The 21,587-nt window shown below is 46.7% G+C and overlaps 1 protein-coding gene across 2 annotated transcripts in view; it reads left to right on the plus strand.

The window, feature by feature from the left end:
• The window catches only part of LOC138246622 (urokinase plasminogen activator surface receptor-like), a 97,076-nt gene that overhangs the window by 23,617 nt on the left and 51,872 nt on the right, over positions 1-21,587 (plus strand). Inside the window, exon 2 of one of the 2 annotated variants that reach the window (XM_069201331.1) lies at positions 7,339-7,452. The exons of the other annotated variant lie outside the window; for it this stretch is intronic. Within the exon in view, the coding sequence (XP_069057432.1) occupies positions 7,339-7,452 (114 nt within the window). The remainder of the gene's footprint in view (positions 1-7,338; positions 7,453-21,587) is intronic. 2 annotated transcript variants of the gene reach the window in all.

Raw genomic sequence — 21,587 nt, forward strand, 5'->3', positions numbered from 1 at the left:
GTTCGTCCCCCTCCTCATATACAATTTTTTTCAGCCCCAAGGGTGGACTCCCCGGGTCCGTATGGCTCGGGAGGGGGCTTCACGACCCCCTCTCCCCATATATAATAATTTTAGCACCAGGGGTGGGCTCCCAAGGCCTGTAAAGACTAATGGTGGGGCGCCACATGCACCCTCCCATTAATAAATCAAAGCAGCCCCGGCTGCCATTTTTTGTTTTTTACAATCCCACGTGAGTCCTGTGGGACTGGGGCAATTTTTTGTGATTTTTTTGTTAACCCCAGGGGGTGTCCCTCTGGGTTCCCCCCATGGGGCCTAGGGGGTTAGCGTATCCCTACCCTGCCCCCTTATATTTTTTTAAATATGTTCAGGTCAGGGAACTTAGTCCCCGAGTCCTGTATTGGCTGCCAGCAACATTTTTCTCATGGCAGCCATTCAGAGCGCTTGCTCCTGCGGGAGTCTGACTACCATGGGAGCAAGATGGTCCAAGGGAAATAAAGTTTCCTGGGCCAGTCAGAACACTCTGTTTTTAAATTGGCGCTCCCCAAGAGCCTCTCAAGACTTGCTTACCCAACCGCCCAGATATACTATTATTTTCTAACCTTAATTTCTCAAAAACTACTGAACAGATTTAAAGGAAAACACACAAAAAACAGAATCTGAGCTTTCTGCCAAATTTGGTGTAATTCTGTTTAGCAGTTTTTAGTGTACCCTTGTTTAAAAGGCAAATAAGAGCCCCTTGAGGCCCCTGCAACTGGCTTTCTGACAGCCTTTTCATGGCAGGGTCCCCGCGGTGAAAAGGCTGGCAGAAAACAGGGTTGTAATCAGCCAGGTGGTGCTGAGTTCAGCACTGCCCTGGCTGGTTACACTCCGACCACCGTCACCCCATTGGGAACAATGTTCCTGGCGGAGACAGCGGTTCCCTGGCAGTCTGACCGCCAGGGTCCTAATCTGGCCCTTAGTCTTCTGTCCTAAAGTAAAAATAAAAAATATATATAAGTGAGTAGGGTAGGGATACCCTGCCCCTCTAGGCCCTGTTGGGGGGGCCTAGAGGGACCCCCTGAGGCCAAAATGGAAAAAACAATCAGCAATTTTTGCCATCGTCCCACTGGACTTCCACAGTTCACAGCAAACACAACAAAAAAGGCCGCCGCAATTTTTTATATTAATGTGGGGGAGCATGAGTTGAGTCCCCCTCTACCAGACAGTTTTGGGCCCTCGGGACCCATCCCTGGGGCTAGGTATTTCTAATTAAGGGAGGGGGCGTGTGGGCCCCCATCCCTGAGCCAGTGGTGGCCCCAGAGACCCCATTCCACTGAGCAGAATTCATAATAAAGTGAAGGGCAGGCATGCACCATGAAGAAATTAAAAATCTTATGTCTCTAGTAGAATTGTATTCCACTGGGAATAACTGTACTGACCTGAGCCCAGACTGCTTGGCAGTCTCCTAGTGAGGCAGAGGTACCTCCAAAGGGAGAGAGGCAAAGTAAGGGAAGTCCCAAGCACACGTTTCTAGCAGTCTTCAGGGTTCGGCTGCTACATGACCCACTGATCCTGTAGTGGATCCTGTTTAGTTTTAAAGAGAATCAAGAGTTTAGCTTAGCCTTCTGGCTTGCAGGTCTGTGCCCCCATCACCTGGTGACTTTTAACCTAATTATCCTGCCCTGTTTTGATTTGCATTATCAGTGCTACTCTGTGAAGGTGTCACTATCAGCGTCAAAACCAAGTGATGGACATAGTTATTCACATCATCATAGGTGTGACAGGAACATAATGCACATTTGATGGGAATTGGTTACATAATTTGCACCACAAGCCTGCCCCCTTATCTACTGTTTGGGAACATACCTGCGTCAGGGGTCCTACAATATCTGTATGAATACATCTCACACAGACAAGGTTATCAGAGGGATTCCTACCAGATGCTATCGATACTATCTATGATGCACCTCGCCTTGATGCAGACCCAGCCTTCGTGTCACCACTGAGTCTGATCTAGAGACCTCATTCCAAGGTAACAAGGGTTGGGGGCGCTTCTCATGGACCTGGTACTGGAAGATTAGGTTTATCACACCTCGCTCTCTTTAGGTTAGAGATTAGGGTCCATATTTAGGGGAAAATGACGGAGTGCGACGCTGCAGTAAAATTGGCAGCCCTGCGCTCCATCATTTTCACAACTCAGTGATGCACTGCATTTAAGTGAATTCGGCACACCCCTCTGTTGTCCCCTGTGCTGGCGCTAAATTGAGTTGCCAGCACCAACGCAGGCATCCTTGCACCATCATGCAAGGATGTCTGCGTTGAGGGGTGTGATTGTTTATGTGCATGACGGTGTCCCTTCCTGCACATAAACAATCACTAATGGCGCTTTGGCACTTCTGTGTGAGCTATATAATGCAGCACACACAGAAGTGCCAAAGCGTCATTTTCAAATGATCGTTTATGTGCAGGAAGGGACACCTTCCCGCACATAAACAATCATTTCTGGCATTTTGCTCTTTCTATGTGAGCTGCAGAATGCAAAAAACAAGAAGGCATAAAAGTATCCCTCCTCGTTTTGCCTTACTAACGCCACCCCTGGGGGTGGCACTAGATTTTGGTGCTGCCTCAGGTTTACGACATCTCGTAAATCTGAGGCAGCATCAAAATGCAATGTGTGTTGCTGTGGCACGCCCACAGCAACACCCATTGCACACCCCTCTGATGCAGATAAATGTGTCAGAGGGGCCCATATTTACAGGGAGGTGTAACGCCTCAAAAAGTGGTGTTACACCTCCTTGTAAATATGGAACACAGGTTAGCACCATTGGAGCATCATGTAAAGTGACTTTCCAGTGGCACTAGAGGCTCATAAATATGCCCCTAGTTTCTCCATGCTAGGGTTTTAGGGATATATTACTTTTCATGTTTATTGCAAGATAGTGTAGGTCCTTGTATTGACAACTCATCTTTACAATTCTGCTTCTTGCATTGTTCATTATTATCCTAATCATTGCAGGTCATGCATTTTACAATAAATTGCAGTCTTTTTACTAAACCAATTGAAAACTTTCCTGTATCTCCTTTATTGCCTTTGTGTGACTGAGACTTATTGCTAATGTGAGAAAAGGATAACTTCCTTTCCACCATGACTCCCCTGAGATGTTGTACTCTAGAGTCTAGAGTCCATGCGTAAAGGCTGCCAGAAATTCCCTTTTACTGTTTGGGTTTTTGGGCCAGATGTATCATTCTTTACATAGCGATTACCAAATTGCGATTTTTTTGTGAATCGCAATTAAGTAATTGCTATTGGAATGTATGAAACTCTAGGCGTTTCATATAGCGATACGCAAGGGCTTGCAAATGTACCTACCTCATTAATATTCATGAGGTAGGTCGCAATTTGTGAGCCATTGCGAATGGCTACCATCACAGGGATGCTGGCCTACTGGGCTCAGCAGACCACCATGTCTGTGATTGCTTTAAAATAAAGCAATCTTTTTTTTTTTTTAAATGCAGACCGTTTTCCTTAAAGGAAAACGGGATGTGTTTAAAAAAGAAAAATTAAAAGTTTTCTTTTCATTTTTTAAGAGTAGGCAGTGGTCTGTGGGACCAATGCCTGCTCTTAAAAAATGTTTTCGGGAACCATTCACAAAGGGGAAGGGGTTCCTTGGGGACCCCTTCCCCTTTGCGAAAGGGTTACCACCAATTTGAAATTGGTCGTAACTGCGATTGTTTTGTGACCACATTCACGGTCACAAAACAATCATACATACCTCTGTGATTCGGTTTCAGGAAGGGACGCCCTTGACACGCCCCTTCCTAATACCAAATCGGTATGTAGTCACAAATCCAATTTGCGATTCGGTAACAAGTTACGGAATCGCAAATTGGACTTGTTACATACCAAATAGCATTTTTGCAATCGCAAACGGCCACATCTGGCCCTTGGTGAGGTACTGCTTGTGAGCCGGGGGGTTGGCCCGACAGTTGCGACTTGTAGGATTGGCCTAGTCGCCCACAAACATAAGTGCTGCCATCCCTAAACCAGCAGTCTCGCCTAGGAGCGAGAGCCCAACTACGACAATCCGGATCATACATAGTGACCATGTGCAGCAGTCTTTGGCCCTGCAAGACCTGTAGGACTTGCTGAGGACTTAAAGAAATACATAGGGTGAACTCTGCAAGGTGCAATAAGTGTATCACTCACTTGGGGAATGAAGGAAATTGTTCCAGGACCAGTTCTCGGAAGAAGGGACTAGAAGCAGAACACAGGTTGGTGCGGTCCCTAGGTTATCCATGAGATCCCTGCTTTGGGGTGAGAGCCCCCTTGACTGTCCTAAGGGGCCAAATGGTAAGGTCAGATGTTGAGGGATCAGAGGGGCTGAGCCCTGTGGAGCTTGGTAGGAAGAGAGACTAAAGAGTGGAGGCTGAACAAGGTGTGAAGGGCAGACTCTCAGAAGGCCGTAAGTCGGGCTCCAGAGGGGAGGAGGATCACCAGCCCGAAGCAAACCAGGGGCTGGAGTCTGCTCACAGCAAGGGCATCAGGAATGGTTGAAGGATCATTACCGGAGTGGTTTGTAAGTTTAAAAAAAGATGCCACTCTTCTTGACGGACTCAAGTAGGCTTCTCAGGATTGTGTGGAAGAGGATGCTAAGGATAAGTGGATGATTAAATGAATGGCTAAAAGGGAGTGGATAAGTGAAAGGATGGATGATTGAGTGGCTGAATTGGTTTGATGGATGGGTGTCCCTGGCACCAGTGGTGGCTCTCTTTTATGGGCTCCATAGCTACACTACACCTCTTTTATGGGCTCCATAGCTACACTAAAAGGTTTGTGGTCCCTTTTTATTGTATCAAGAGTGAATATTTATTCACTCTTTGTGTGCTAAAAATATAATGCAGACCTGCTTCGGGTCCAGCAGCAAACTGAGGCAGCTAGTGACGTTTGATTGCTGACACAGGTGCCTAAACGTCCATGTGCTGTTCCAGCACTGTGAGCATGTCTGCGTGACTATGTGTGTGAGTTAAAGTGAGAGAGAGTCAGTGAAGGAATGAGTAAGAGTGAGTAAGAATGAGTGAGAGTAGGGACCAGTGTGTGTGAGAATGAATGTGAGCGGGTGAGGGAGAATGACAGTGAGTGTAACTGAGTGTTACTGTGTGTGAGACTGAGTCACGGTAAGACTGAGTAATTCAGAATGAGTGAGAATGAGTGGGGCTGAATGAGAAAGGGTGGGCCAGAGTAGAACAAGTGAGACTGCGTGAATTAGTGAGACTGAGTGAGTCAGAGTGAGACAGTAAACTTAGTGCAAGAAAGTGTGAGAGAGACCTTCAAGAAAAACCTCTTTGGAATTTCAGCCAAGGATTACACCCCACCACGTTTAAAGGTCACCAGCCGCCACTGGATGCTAGGGGTTCATACACTCCTAGGGTACAACAGTGTCCCATCCCGAGAGGGAAGCGTCCTATGACAAGGAAAGATATTAGTATACCACAATATTGTTGGTGTTGATATTCATTAGTACTAACCTAGACTTGACTGTGCTGTGAGATGTGAAGTGCTCAGATGGTCCTTTGCTCTGGGTTACCTAAACAGATGAGTAGACTTCTTTAACTTAGGACAAAGATCCAGACAGTCTGATCGTGAACAGCATCTCTTCTCACACAAATGTTCTTCTGGAGAGCTTGTTTTCCTGTCTGATGTCCTGAAAACCTTTTAATTTCTGACTCAGAATATGTCAATCAATTTATGGTCTTCACTTCAGGCCCCTGGTTAACTGGATGGAAGCCAAAAGTGCTAGAAGGATGAACTTTGGGCTCCGTTTTTGGATGTCATCTGTGGGAAGCATAGAACTCCAAAGGTCCAAGTGTTAACAATACACAAAAGAAACCCTGATTACCCAATGGCCCCTCAAATCAGATTCCACAATCTCCTGTCTCTTTCTTCCTCTCTGGCTCCCTCTCACCCTCCCCTTCTGTAATTGGCCTTTTCTCTCTCTCCCCCTCTCCCCCCCATCACTTCCCACCTGCCTGTTCCTTTTCTCTCCTTCCCTCATCTCCAACCATTTCTCCTCCCCATCCTCAGCTCTTCTCCCTCACTTGCACACTCATCCTCCAGCTGCCTCTGTCCTCTCTAACCATCTGCCCATCTGTTTTGCTTTCCTTATCTTATCTTATGACCGAGCTGACAAAACTTCTCTGGAATGCAATTCTTAGTTTAAAGAAGACATTTATTATCATTACTTCACCACGAGGTTCCTGAAAGACGAGATTAGTACGTTGGAAGCACACGTTTAAAAGTAGTCGCAGCAATGAAAGCAAAATATATCAAAGTACTTCTTAGTTGCAATGTACACAACAAATACATGTGATTATATTATAGCATAACTTCAAAGCAAAGAATAAAAGTAAAAATGTCATCACCGTAGGGCCTATCACTACTCGTCATCCTTCTCATGCCTGCAAGTTGATGACTCCTGTTCAACTGCGAGAAGGAGATTCTCCACACAAACAGGAGGCCAGGGAGCTGACGTCCGCTCCTGACTGAAGTCCTGGAGAATCTCCCCTTCCTGCTGATTGGCCAGATCTCCTAAGCCTCTCCTCTTCACAAGGTTGAGCAGAAAGGAAAACACCAAATATACGCTCTCTTATCACGTTAGGGTTCGTGTGAATTCAATTTGAAAAACACAGCTTGGTCTACCATGTGGAAAAACACAGCTCATCTGCAATGTCTCAACTGCAATGTCTAACTCCATGTTAAAGCCAATAGGCAGCTAAACTGAATACAAAATGCAATGTCTAATGCCATGTTAAAGCCAATAGGCAGCTAACCTGAATACAGAATGTAATGTCTAATGCCACGTAAAAGCCATTAGGCAGCTAAACTGAATACAACATATAATGTGCTACTGGTGAACATTGAACAACTAATATCCGCAGTGGTGAAACACAAAGTCATTGGTCAAACACAATTAATGGCATAACACCATCTCCCTCCTTTCACTCCTCTCCACCTAGCCCAGCCTCCTCTTTAACCTCTTTTCATCTCTGTCTCATCCTCACACACACCTCCTTCTCCGTTGTGTCCTTATTGTTCCTCCTTCATCTCCTTCCACAGTCATTCTCCCCTACTACCTCTCACACATACTTTATCTATCGTAATCCACTTCTCCAATCTATTCCTCACTCCATCCCTCTGACTCCCCCATTCTGCTGTCTCTCTTCCTTCCTGCTCATCTGTCTCTCCCCTGATCTTCCTTTTCCCCCTTCCCCTCCTTAATCTTCTTTCTTGTCTCTTCCACCCCTTCTCCTCTTCCCCCTGCCTTGAGCTCTCTCCCTCTAACGCTGTCTTTCTCTCATCAGGGCTCTGCCTGGAGTGCCTGGAGTGTCACGGGTTACCCTATAACTGCACAGAGACTGTCCGAGAGTGCTACGCACATCAACCAACCTGCATCTCCACAGCCTACTCCTATGAAGGTGAGTGCACCAGGAGAGGTTCCCAACAGTAAAACCCTCACCAATGAAAGACAAGTACACTTCAGAGTCAGCCCCTGACATAAACTCCTACAGCAGCCAACACCAAGACCACAGTAACACATGAACCATCATCAGATGAGGCCAAGTACACCTCAACACCTGCAGTAGCGCCTGCAGTATCGTGAGTGCCTACTCCGACAGACGACAAGTACAGGTCAACATCTGCCCCTGCAGCGGAGCCCTACAACTATGAAAGCCAAGAACCCTAAAACAGTCATCCTATCAGGTAGCCCAGCACCCAGGAAAATGAAGTACACTTCATCAGTGGCCCTGCCCTGTACTCCTAGGGGAATGGAAGCCAATAATGCCACCAAAACCGCCCTAGCTTGTATCCCTATACTGATAAAAGCCTGTGTGTAGGAGGCTGGACTGGCTTGTAGTGAGTACTAAGGGGTACTTGCACCTTGCACCAGGCCCAGTTATCCCTTATTAGTGTATAGGGTGTCTAGCAGCTTAGGCTGATAGATAATGGTAGCTTAGCAGAGCAGCTTAGGCTGAACTAGGAGACGTGTGAAGCTACTACAGTACCACTTAGTGTCATATGCACAATATCATAAGAAAACACAATACACAGTTATACTAAAAATAAAGGTACTTTATTTTTATGACAATATGCCAAAGTATCTTAGAGTGTACCCTCAGTGAGAGGATAGGAAATATACACAAGATATATATACACAATAGCAAAAATATGCAGTATAGTCTTAGAAAACAGTGCAAACAATGTATAGTAACAATAGGATGCAATGGGGAAACATAGGGATAGGGGCAACACAAACCATATACTCCAAAAGTGGAATGCGAACCACGAATGGACCCCGAACCTATGTGACCTTGTAGAGGGTCGCTGGGACTATTAGAAAATAGTGAGAGTTAGAAAAATAACCCTCCCCAAGACCCTGAAAAGTAAGTGCAAAGTGCACCAAAGTTCCCCTAAGGACAAAATAGTCGTGTTAGAGGGAGAATGCAAGGAAAACACAAATCAGCAGTGCAACAACGATGGATTCCTGACTGAGGGTACCTGTGGAACAAGGGGACCAAGTCCAAAAGTCACAAGCAGCTCGGAGATGGGCAGATGCCCAAGAAATGCCAGCGGTTGGTGCAAAGAAGCTCTTGCTAGGCTGAAGAACTGTGAATACTGCAGGAACGACAAGGGCTAGAGACTTCCCCTTTGGAGGATGGATCCCCCACGCCTTGGAGAGTCGTGCAGAAGTGTTTTCCCGCCGGTTGGATGCCAACAAGCCTTGCTACATGCAAATCATGCGTTTGCCGTTTTTGGACGCTGCTGGGGCCCAGGAGGGACCAGAAGGTCGCAAATTGGACCTGCAGAGAGAGGGGACGTCGAGCAAGACAAAGAGCCCTCACTGAAGCAGGTAGCACCCGGAGAAGTGCCAGAAACAGGCACTACGAGGATGCGTGAAACGGTGCTCACCGAAGTTGCACAAAGGAGTCCCACGTCGCCGGAGACCAACTTAGAAAGTCGTGCAATGCAGGTTAGAGTGCCGTGGACCCAGGCTTGGCTGTGCACGAAGGATTTCCGCCGGAAGTGCACAGGGGCCGGAGTAGCTTGCAAAGTCGCGGTTCCCAGCAATGCAGCCCAGCGAGGTGAGGCAAGGACTTACCTCCACCAAACTTGGGCTGAAGAGTCACTGGACTGTGGGGGTCACTTGGACAGAGTCGCTGGATTCGAGGGACCTCGCTCGTCGTGCTGAGAGGAGACCCAAGGGACCGGTAATGCAGCTTTTTGGTGCCTGCGGTTGCAGGGGGAAGATTCCGTCGACCCACGGGAGATTTCTTCGGAGCTTCTGGTGCAGAGAGGAGGCAGACTACCCCCACAGCATGCACAAGCAGGAAAACAGTCGAGAAGGCGGCAGGATCAGCGTTACAGAGTTGCAGTAGTCGTCTTTGCTACTATGTTGCAGGTTTGCAGGCTTCCAGCGCGGTCAGCGGTCGATTCCTTATCAGAAGGTGAAGAGGGAGATGCAGAGGAACTCGGCTGAGCTCATGCATTCGTTATCTAAAGTTTCCCCAGAGACAGAGACCCTAAATAGCCAGAAAAGAGGGTTTGGCTACCTAGGAGAGAGGAAAGGCTACTAACACCTGAAGGAGCCTATCAGCAGGAGTCTCTAACGTCACCTGGTGGCACTGGCCACTCAGAGCAGTCCAGTGTGCCAGCAGCACCTCTGTTTCCAAGATGGCAGAGGTCTGGAGCACACTGGAGGAGCTCTGGACACCTCCCAGGGGAGGTGCAGGTCAGGGGAGTGGTCACTCCCCTTTCCTTTGTCCAGTTTCGCGCCAGAGCAGGGGCTAAGGGGTCCCTGAACCGGTGTAGACTGGCTTATGCAGAATTGGGCACATCTGTGCCCAACAAAGCATTTCCAGAGGCTGGGGGAGGCTACTCCTCCCCTGCCTTCACACCATTTTCCAAAGGGAGAGGGTGTCACACCCTCTCTCAGAGGAAGTTCTTTGTTCTGCCATCCTGGGCCAGGCCTGGCTGGACCCCAGGAGGGCAGCTGCCTGTCTGAGGGGTTGGCAGCAGCAGCAGCTGCAGTGAAACCCCAGGAAGGGCAGTCTGGCAGTACCAGGGTCTGTGCTACAGACCACTGGGATCATGGAATTGTACCAACAATGCCAGGATGGCATAGAGGGGGCAATTCCATGATCATAGACATGTTACATGGCCATATTCGGAGTTACCATGGTGAAGCTACATATAGGTAGTGACCTATATGTAGTGCACGCGTGTAATGGTGTCCCCGCACTCACAAAGTTCAGTGAATTGGCTCTGAACAATGTGGGGGCACCTTGGCTAGTGCCAGGGTGCCCTCACACTAAGTAACTTTGCACCTAACCTTTACCAGGTAAAGGTTAGACATATAGGTGACTTATAAGTTACTTAAGTGCAGTGTAAAATGGCTGTGAAATAACGTGGACGTTATTTCACTCAGGCTGCAGTGGCAGGCCTGTGTAAGAATTGTCAGAGCTCCCTATGGGTGGCAAAAGAAATGCTGCAGCCCATAGGGATCTCCTGGAACCCCAATACCCTGGGTACCTCAGTACCATATACTAGGGAATTATAAGGGTGTTCCAGTAAGCCAATGTAAATTGGTAAAAATGGTCACTAGCCTGTTAGTGACAATTTGAAAGTAATGATAGAGCATAACCACTGAGGTTCTGGTTAGCAGAGCCTCAGTGAGACAGTTAGGCACCACACAGGGAACATATACATGCACACCTATGAGCACTGGGGCCCTGTGTGACAGGGTCCCAGTGACACATACATATAGGCCACAAACCTATGAGCACTGGGGTCCTGACTAGCAGGATCCCAGTGACACATAACAACCATACTGAAAACATAGTGTTTTCACTATGAGCACTGAGGCCTGGCTATCAGGATCCCAGTGAGACAGTGAAAACAGTGACAAACACCCTGACATACACTCACAAACAGGCCAAAAGTGGGGGTAACAAGGCTAGAAAGAGGCTACCTTCTCACACAACCCCCCCCCAAACGAAGGACAATAAGGCTAACCTTGGCCAGTTGAGACTTTATTGTCTAAGTGGTGATAAGTAGAGAGTAGCTCTGCAATAGACTGGTTACTCCCTTTATCATCCACTATATGGTTACTTCCCTGTGGGGATGTAAACCATCCTGTTTGAAGTTTTTTAGCTAACCAACAATGTGAAGATGTATTTTCAGAGTTTCTATCAGTAAGTTTTAGTTTAGAGCAGTGGGAATTATCCACTGAACCTATTTGTAATGATGGAAATGCCAGACAGGGATGCTGTCTCAGTAAAGCCATAGCTGGACAAACACTTTGTCCATTTGGCTGGAAGAGAGAACAGGGATGCTGTTTCTCTTGAGTTGGAGCAGGGCAGGGATGCTGTCCTATCAGCTCCACACTAGGGCAGGGATGCTGTCCTAAGTGTTGTGAGGCAGTGCAGAGTTTCTGCACTAAAGTTTCTCTGGGAGGGTTGGAGGGATGCTCCATGTTAACTAAAATGGTGCTCTTTTTCTCACCAATGTTATTTATCCCACAGAGAGGTACTTCCACCTCAGGGAGTACAGTTTTGCCAACTGATGATTCCCTTGGAACAGGTGCCACCCTAGGAGAGGTTTCTCCCACCACAGGAATGGTATCCTGAATGGTAGGGTGGTTAGGGGATACTGTGATACCCTTTTTACCTGTTGATGGAGAGGGATCCTGAGTTTTCAGGCCTTCACTCCTTTGCTTTTTCATTTCACTTGAAATGAGAGGGAACAATTCCTCAGGGATGCCCAGCATGGCTGCATGGGCATAAAACTCTACATCAGCCCAACCTGAGGCCTCTAGGTCATTACCTAAGAGACAGTCTACAGGTAAGCTAGGTGATACCACCACCTGCTTAGGGCCAGTAACTCCACCCCAACTAAACTGAATTATAGCTAAGGGAAGAAACTTAGTGGAGTTATGGACATCAATAATCTTATACTGTTGTCCAATGATGTGTTGATCAGGGTGCACTAGGTTGTCAGTCACCAAAGTGAAACTGGCACCTGTGTCCCTGTAGGCCAAGGCCTCAACACCATTTATTGAAACTGTCTGCCTGTACTTATCCATTGTAAGGGGACAAGCAGCCAGTGTGGCAAGGCCAATGCCACTAGGTGTGACAGAAACTGTCTTGGGACTGATTACATCAGTTTCCACTATGGACCCATAAGTGAACCCAACTACACCCTTTGCTTGACTGTTGCCAGCAGTCCCACCACTAGTACCACTACTGCTAGGGGCACTAGAGCTTGATGTATTAGTGGTGGTAGGCTCAGGGGGTTTACCTGGACAGGACTTATCCCCTGGCCTATGGCCTCTGTTTTTACACACAAAGCACCAAGGCTTTTTAATGTGTGCAGGTTGGGAAGAAGAGGAAGAATTTGTTTTATCCCCACCCTCTGAAGAGTGTTTAAGATTTGAAGTGGGATCTTTGGTTTTACCCTTATCCCCATGCTTATCTTGAGATTTTTCACCATCTTTCTTCTTATTGCCATCTTTGTCACCCCCTGTATGAACTTTTCTGTTCACCCTTGTTCTGACCCATTTGTCTGCCTTCTTTCCCAATTCTTGGGGAGAGGTCAGATCAGAGTCTACCAGGTACTGGTGCAACAAATCAGACACACAATTATTAAGTATATGCTCTCTCAGGATTGTGTTATACAGGCTTTCATAATCAGTAACTTTACTGCCATGTAACCACCCCTCCAAGGCCTTCACTGAATGGTCAATGAAATCAACCCAGTCTTGTGAAGACTCCTTTTTGGTCTCTCTGAACTTTATCCTGTACTGTTCAGTGGTTAAGCCATAACCATCCAGGAGTGCATTCGTAAGAACTGTAAAATTATTGGCATCATTTTCTTTCACAGTAAGGAGCCTATCCCTACCTTTTCCACTAAATGATAGCCATAGGATAGCAGCCCACTGCTTTTGAGGGACATCCTGTACAGCACAGGCCTTCTCAAGTGCAGCAAACCACTTGTTAATGTCATCCCCCTCCTTGTAAGGGGGAACTATCTTATTCAGATTCCTGGAATCATGCTCTTTTGCAGGATGACTATGGGGAATACTGCTGCTGCCACCATGGGTATCTAAACCCATTTTCTGTCTTTCCCTCTCTATTTCTAAAGACTGTCTATCCAAATCCAGCTGTTGCTTCTTGAGCTTCAGTCTGGTTTGCTCCACTCTCAATCTATTGAGCTCCCTTTCTAACAATCTGTCATCAGGGTGGGTGGGAGGGACATTTCTAGATACAGAGGTATGATGGGAATGAACAGAAGGAGACCTGTCCCTTACCAAGGGCACCCTAACAGCTTGGCTACCAGCATAATGTGAGAGCACATCATCAGTATGATGTGATTCAACCTCTGTACCAACTATGCTAGACTGTCTAGTAATGGGCAGGCTGAGAAGTTTCTTTCCTGAACCTTTTCCTGGGGGAGTCCCTGGATCAGATTGAGAACCATTAGCTACTTTTTCTACAGATTGGGCACTTATGGCCTTATCCTGTACTCTAAGCATATTAATTAACAGTTCTAAGGAAGGATTCTTCCCTACACTCAAACCTCTCTCTATGCAGAGACTCCTTGCTCCTTTCCAGCTAAGGTGATCATATGCAAGTTTGGACAGTTCAACTTTTTGGCCTGTGCCAGACATTTTTAGAGAGAGTTAAAGTGATAGACAAAGAGAAAAAAGTTTTCAGAACTTTTTGGAAAGACAGAAAAAACTTTTTAAACTTTTAAGAACTTTTTGAAAGTTTAGAAGTACTTTTCAGCACTTAGAAAAGAGTGAAAAGAGGAAATGCAAAACTTTTTGGCTATGTGTATATACACTGACCTTGTTTTGTATATTTTTCTCTTATGAAAAGTACAATGACAAGAGTGGTAAGTAGTCTCAAAGCACTTATCCCACCGCTGCACAACCAATGTAGGAGGCTGGACTGGCTTGTAGTGAGTACCAAGGGGTACTTGCACCTTGCACCAGGCCCAGTTATCCCTTATTAGTGTATAGGGTGTCTAGCAGCTTAGGCTGATAGATAATGGTAGCTTAGCAGAGCAGCTTAGGCTGAACTAGGAGACGTGTGAAGCTACTACAGTACCACTTAGTGTCATATGCACAATATCATAAGAAAACACAATACACAGTTATACTAAAAATAAAGGTACTTTATTTTTATGACAATATGCCAAAGTATCTTAGAGTGTACCCTCAGTGAGAGGATAGGAAATATACACAAGATATATATACACAATAGCAAAAATATGCAGTATAGTCTTAGAAAACAGTGCAAACAATGTATAGTTACAATAGGATGCAATGGGGAAACATAGGGATAGGGGCAACACAAACCATATACTCCAGAAGTGGAATGCGAACCACGAATGGACCCCAAACCTATGTGACCTTGTAGAGGGTCGCTGGGACTATTAGAAAATAGTGAGAGTTAGAAAAATAACCCTCCCCAAGACCCTGAAAAGTAAGTGCAAAGTGCACCAAAGTTCCCCTAAGGACAAAATAGTCGTGTTAGAGGGAGAATGCAAGGAAAACACAAATCAGCAGTGCAACAACGATGGATTCCTGACTGAGGGGACCTGTGGAACAAGGGGACCAAGTCCAAAAGTCACAAGCAGCTCGGAGATGGGCAGATGCCCAAGAAATGCCAGCGGTTGGTGCAAAGAAGCTCTTGCTAGGCTGAAGAACTGTGAATACTGCAGGAACGACAAGGGCTAGAGACTTCCCCTTTGGAGGATGGATCCCACACGCCTTGGAGAGTCGTGCTGAAGTGTTTTCCCGCCGGATGGACGCCAACAAGCCTTGCTACACGCAAATCATGCGTTTGGCGTTTTTGGACGCTGCTGGGGCCCAGGAGGGACCAGAAGGTCGCAAATTGGACCTGCAGAGAAAGGGGACGTCGAGCAAGACAAAGAGCCCTCACTGAAGCAGGTAGCTCCCGGAGAAGTGCCAGAAACAGGCACTACGAGGATGCGTGAAACAGTGCTCGCCGAAGTTGCACAAAGGAGTCCCACGTCGCCGGAGACCAACTTAGAAAGTCGTGCAATGCAGGTTAGAGTGCCGTGGACCCAGGCTTGGCTGTGCATGAAGGATTTCCGCCGGAAGTGCACAGGGGCCGGAGTAGCTTGCAAAGTCGCGGTTCCCAGCAATGCAGCCCAGCGAGGTGAGGCAAGGACTTACCTCCACCAAACTTGGGCTGAAGAGTCACTGGACTGTGGGGGTCACTTGGACAGAGTCGCTGGATTCGAGGGACCTCGCTCGTCGTGCTGAGAGGAGACCCAAGGGACCGGTAATGCAGCTTTTTGGTGCCTGCGGTTGCAGGGGGAAGATTCCGTCGACCCACGGGAGATTTCTTCGGAGCTTCTGGTGCAGAGAGGAGGCAGACTACCCCCACAGCATGCACGAGCAGGAAAACAGTCGAGAAGGCGGCAGGATCAGCGTTACAGAGTTGCAGTAGTCGTCTTTGCTACTATGTTGCAGGTTTGCAGGCTTCCAGCGCGGTCAGCGGTCGATTCCTTATCAGAAGGTGAAGAGGGAGATGCAGAGGAACTCGGCTGAGCTCATGCATTCGTTATCTAAAGTTTCCCCAGAGACAGAGACCCTAAATAGCCAGAAAAGAGGGTTTGGCTACCTAGGAGAGAGGAAAGGCTACTAACACCTGAAGGAGCCTATCAGCAGGAGTCTCTGACGTCACCTGGTGGCACTGGCCACTCAGAGCAGTCCAGTGTGCCAGCAGCACCTCTGTTTCCAAGATGGCAGAGGTCTGGAGCACACTGGAGGAGCTCTGGACACCTCCCAGGGGAGGTGCAGGTCAGGGGAGTGGTCACTCCCCTTTCCTTTGTCCAGTTTCGCGCCAGAGCAGGGGCTAAGGGGTCCCTGAACCGGTGTAGACTGGCTTATGCAGAATTGGGCACATCTGTGCCCAACAAAGCATTTCCAGAGGCTGGGGGAGGCTACTCCTCCCCTGCCTTCACACCATTTTCCAAAGGGAGAGGGTGTCACACCCTCTCTCAGAGGAAGTTCTTTGTTCTGCCATCCTGGGCCAGGCCTGGCTGGACCCCAGGAGGGCAGCTGCCTGTCTGAGGGGTTGGCAGCAGCAGCAGCTGCAGTGAAACCCCAGGAAGGGCAGTCTGGCAGTACCAGGGTCTGTGCTACAGACCACTGGGATCATGGAATTGTACCAACAATGCCAGGATGGCATAGAGGGGGCAATTCCATGATCATAGACATGTTACATGGCCATATTCGGAGTTACCATGGTGAAGCTACATATAGGTAGTGACCTATATGTAGTGCACGCGTGTAATGGTGTCCCCGCACTCACAAAGTTCAGTGAATTGGCTCTGAACAATGTGGGGGCACCTTGGCTAGTGCCAGGGTGCCCTCACACTAAGTAACTTTGCACCTAACCTTTACCAGGTAAAGGTTAGACATATAGGTGACTTATAAGTTACTTAAGTGCAGTGTAAAATGGCTGTGAAATAACGTGGACGTTATTTCACTCAGGCTGCAGTGGCAGGCCTGTGTAAGAATTGTCAGAGCTCCCTATGGGTGGCAAAAGAAATGCTGCAGCCCATAGGGATCTCCTGGAACCCCAATACCCTGGGTACCTCAGTACCATATACTAGGGAATTATAAGGGTGTTCCAGTAAGCCAATGTAAATTGGTAAAAATGGTCACTAGCCTGTTAGTGACAATTTGAAAGTAATGAGAGAGCATAACCACTGAGGTTCTGGTTAGCAGAGCCTCAGTGAGACAGTTAGGCACCACACAGGGAACATATACATGCACACCTATGAGCACTGGGGCCCTGTGTGACAGGGTCCCAGTGACACATACATATAGGCCACAAACCTATGAGCACTGGGGTCCTGACTAGCAGGATCCCAGTGACACATAACAACCATACTGAAAACATAGTGTTTTCACTATGAGCACTGAGGCCTGGCTATCAGGATCCCAGTGAGACAGTGAAAACAGTGACAAACACCCTGACATACACTCACAAAAAGGCCAAAAGTGGGGGTAACAAGGCTAGAAAGAGGCTACCTTCTCACACTGTGCACCCCAACAACATCACTACTGTGAACCTGTACGCCGGTGAAAGCCAAGTACACCATCACATCCCCCCAAGTCTGAAGTCCTTCACCTATGAAAGTGCACCTCAACATCATCCCTACCCCTACGCCTACACTTATGAAAGCCGAGTACGCCTCAGTATAAGCCCTACTGTGAGCCCCTACAACAACAGGAGCCAAGAACAGACAAAAAACAACCTTTCCGTAATTTCCTACATTACTACAAGTGAAGTACACCACAACAAATGCCCCTATGATGAGCCTGTAAGTGTTGAGTCATGTGCACTACAACAAATACCCCAATCCTTAAATTCATGAAAATAAGTGTATTTCACTACCACAGTAAGAATGGGACAGAAAGTAGGCCTCAGAAAAGTGGCCTCAATTACTGAACTAGGGGGCAGATGTACAAAGCGTTTTGCATGGCGCAAACTGCGAAATTCGCAGTTTGCGCCTTGCAAAACACGCAATGCGATGCACATTCCCATTTTGCGAGTCGATACCGACTCGCACAATGGGAATACGACTCACAAATAGGAAGGGGTGTTCCCTTCCTATTTGCGATTCTCACTGTGATGCAGAATTGCTTTGTGACCGCGAACACGGTCGCAAAGCAGTTCACAGTTACCACCCATGTGGGTGCTAACTCATTCGCAAAAGGGAAGGGGTCCCTTCCCCTTTGTGAATGGGGCAAAAAATATTTTTTCAGAGCAGTCAGTGGTCCAATGGACCACTGCCTACTCTGAAAAAATGAAACCAAATGGTTTCATTTTTTCTTTTGTATTGCAACTCGTTTTCCTTTAAGGAAAACGGGCTGCAATACAAAAAAAAAAAAACTGCTTTATTAAAAAAGCAGTCATAGACATGGAGGTCTGCTGTCTCCAGCAGGCCACCATCCCTGTGATTGCAGGGAATTGCAAGGGGATCGCAAATTGCGACACACCTCATTAATATTAATGAGGTGGGTCTTTGCGACCCCCTTGCGATTCGCAGATGGTGTCATGGACACCATTCTGCATATGATTTTGCGACTCGGAAATTGCGAGTCGCTCCGACTCGCGAAATTACTGAGTCGCAAAATCAAAACTTCCTACATCTGGCCCCTGATACCTAAAAAAGGAGCCAGTGCTTTCACATTAGGACAGTTTTTAACTTGTAAAGAAACCCATTTAAAGTGTTTTGTAAGATATGGTAGACTGCATGCATCGGTGCTTGCTGCAGGGAATATTTATGGTAATATCAGGGAAATGAACAGTAAAAACTGTCCCAGAACATAAAACAGGGCAACAAACAGCCAAAAAATAGCCCACACACTGACCTGTTAGACCAGTCCATCAGGCACTGCCTAACTTCCCTAAAGGCCAGTCCAAAACTGCTCAATATTACTGCTAGTTCAACAGCCCTGTTCTGATGGGTTGTATTTCAGAATAGTGAGGGCAAAAATATTGAGCTCATAAGTAATTGTAACTAAAATATTGAACGCCAGAATACTGTGATGGGTAATATCATTTTCTTATTCTTGACCCCACATCAACAGACAAAGATGATATATATATATATATATATATATAGATAGATAGATAGATAGATAGATAGATAGATATATATATGTTGTGAAGGTTTATATGCATGTAGCTAAGTATAGTAAACCCAGCTTCACGATATTATGCCAGCAGAGGTCTCCAACCTTTTCCGTAATAAGAGCTACTTATGTTCAATGAAAATCATCTTGAGCTACTAATATTGTTATTGTTGTAATAGTGACCACATCAGACAAGACTACATTAGTGCCAACAGTATGGAAAATTACTGCCAGTGGTCACCTCAGTTTATCAAGTAAAGCTGCCAGTAGAGTTGTAAAAAAAGCTTTGCTGTTGTGGAATGGGAATGCCTCTTTGTGGGTAATATTTAACAACCATGGGTAGAGTGCCTCTGGCACCAGGGTAATCATATTTGTAAAAATTGTTCCTAATGCAGCATTATTTATTACCCAAATAGCAATTTTCAATATATTTTAGAAATTCAACCATGTTTCTCCAAAAATCAGCATGTAAGTTCTGAAAGCATACATGGTTTCATCTCAAATGCACACTTTTAAATTCAGGCATACATATATTAATTTAACCATGGTAAAGCTTCTAAGTTAGTAGTCTGGGCTACATACAGGAGACATTACCTACAGGTAGGTGGAGAGCTAGCAGTAGGTCACCAGCTATTTGTTGTCGAATCCTTTGTCAATTATTAAATCTCTGTGTTCTGGTAGTAAACCCTCGGGTGAGTGTCAACTACACGTCATACACTCTTCCCAAGATGGGCACCTATAATGATAAGAGGCAGGCCTGCCTTAGACACGGTCTATGAGAAAAGCCAAGCACAGCTCTACAATTCCCCTATACAACTCCCCTATTCAAAAACCTAAATACCCTTGAACAAATACCCCTAATGTAATCCACCACACCAGTGGAATGTTTGTGTATCTCAACACCAGCCCCTACAACATAGAAAGCAAAGTACAGTTCAGTATAGGAAACTACCATCACATATCTCATCACCAGCCCCTACAGTCAGCCCCTACAACATTGAAAGAGACGTACTGTTCAGTATATGAAAACTATCATCAAGTATCTGAACACCAGCCCCTACAGTCAGCCCCTACAACATTGAAAGAGAAGTACAGTTCAGTACATGACACTACCATCAGGTATCTCATCACCAGCCCCTACACTCACCCCTACAACATTGAAAGAGAAGTACAGTTCAGTACATGACACTACCATCAGGTATCTGAAAACCAGCCCCTACAGTCATCACCAGCCCCTGCAGTCAGCCCCTACAAAACTGAAAGAGAACTGCAGTTCAGTACATGAAACTACATCAAGTATCTCATAACCAGCCCCTGCAGTCAGCTCCTGCAACACTGAAACTGAAGTACAGTTCAGTATGTGAAACTACATCAAGTATCTGAACACCAGCCCCTACAGTCAGCCCCTACAACATTGAAAGAGAAGTGCAGCTCAGTATATGAAACTACCATCAATTCGCTACACCCGTGAAAGCCAAGGGCACCTTGACAGCTGCCCAAGTCTTGAATCCTTACATGTATGAATACAAAAACACTCTAGCTGCTACAACTTCTGCACATTCATACACTAAAGAGTGGCAACTAGACTTCACCTTCTAGGATTAATACCAAGCAAGCTACCTCAACCATTGTCCCTCCCTCCAAACGCTACATCCATGAACGACCTACCAGGCGATCCTCCACTGATGAACCCAAGTGTAACAGAACTACTGCTCCAGCTATAATCTCAACAACAACTAATCCAAATTGCAACCCAACCATGCACATCTGATGGCAAGCATACCTCTAATACCTCCCCTATTCTGATCATATTTTGTAATGCCCCTCCCACAAACTATCTCAACTACAGTATGAAACTAAGTTCACCTTAATTACTGCTACATCACATGAACCTTACGAAAACAAATGCCAAGTACACCTCACATTCTGACCTTACCTCAGGTTATACATCCATCAATTCCAAGTACACCTCAACTACTGCCCCTGCCTCACATCAGGGATCTGTCCATCCCATGTACACCTCAGCTACTGACCCTACCTCACGTCAAGAATCTGTCCATCCCATATACACTACACCTCAACTACTGCCCCTACTTCACGCCAAGAATCTGTCCATCCCATGTACACCTCAACTACTGCCCCTACTTCACGTCAATAATCTGTCCATGCCATGTACCCCTCAACTACTGCTCCTACCTCACGTCAATAATCTGTCCATCCCATGTACCCCTCAACTACTGCTCCTACCTCACGTCAATAATCTGTCCATCCCATGTACACCTCAGCTACTGCCCCTACCTCACGTCAATAATCTGTCCATGCCATGTACCCCTCAACTACTGCTCCTACCTCACGTCAAGAATCTGTCCATCCCATATACATCTCAGCTACCGCCCCTACCTCACATCAAGAATCTGTCCATGCCATGTACACCTCAGCTACTGCTCCTACCTCACATCAAGAATCTGTCCATCCCATGTACACCTCAGCTACTGTCCCTACCTCACGTCAAGAATCTGTCCATCCCATGTACACCTCAGCTACTGCCCCTACCTCACGTAGAGAATCTGTCCATCCCATGTACACCTCAACTACTGCTCCTACCTCACGTCAAGAATCTGTCCATCCCATATACATCTCAGCTACCGCCCCTACCTCACATCAAGAATCTGTCCATGCCATGTACACCTCAGCTACTGCTCCTACCTCACATCAAGAATCTGTCCATCCCATGTACACCTCAGCTACTGTCCCTACCTCACGTCAAGAATCTGTCCATCCCATGTACACCTCAGCTACTGCCCCTACCTCACGTAGAGAATCTGTCCATCCCATGTACACCTCAACTACTGCTCTTACCTCACGTCAAGA

This window comes from Pleurodeles waltl, chromosome 7 (genome assembly GCF_031143425.1).
Source record: "Pleurodeles waltl isolate 20211129_DDA chromosome 7, aPleWal1.hap1.20221129, whole genome shotgun sequence".
Lineage (NCBI taxonomy): Eukaryota > Metazoa > Chordata > Amphibia > Caudata > Salamandridae > Pleurodeles > Pleurodeles waltl.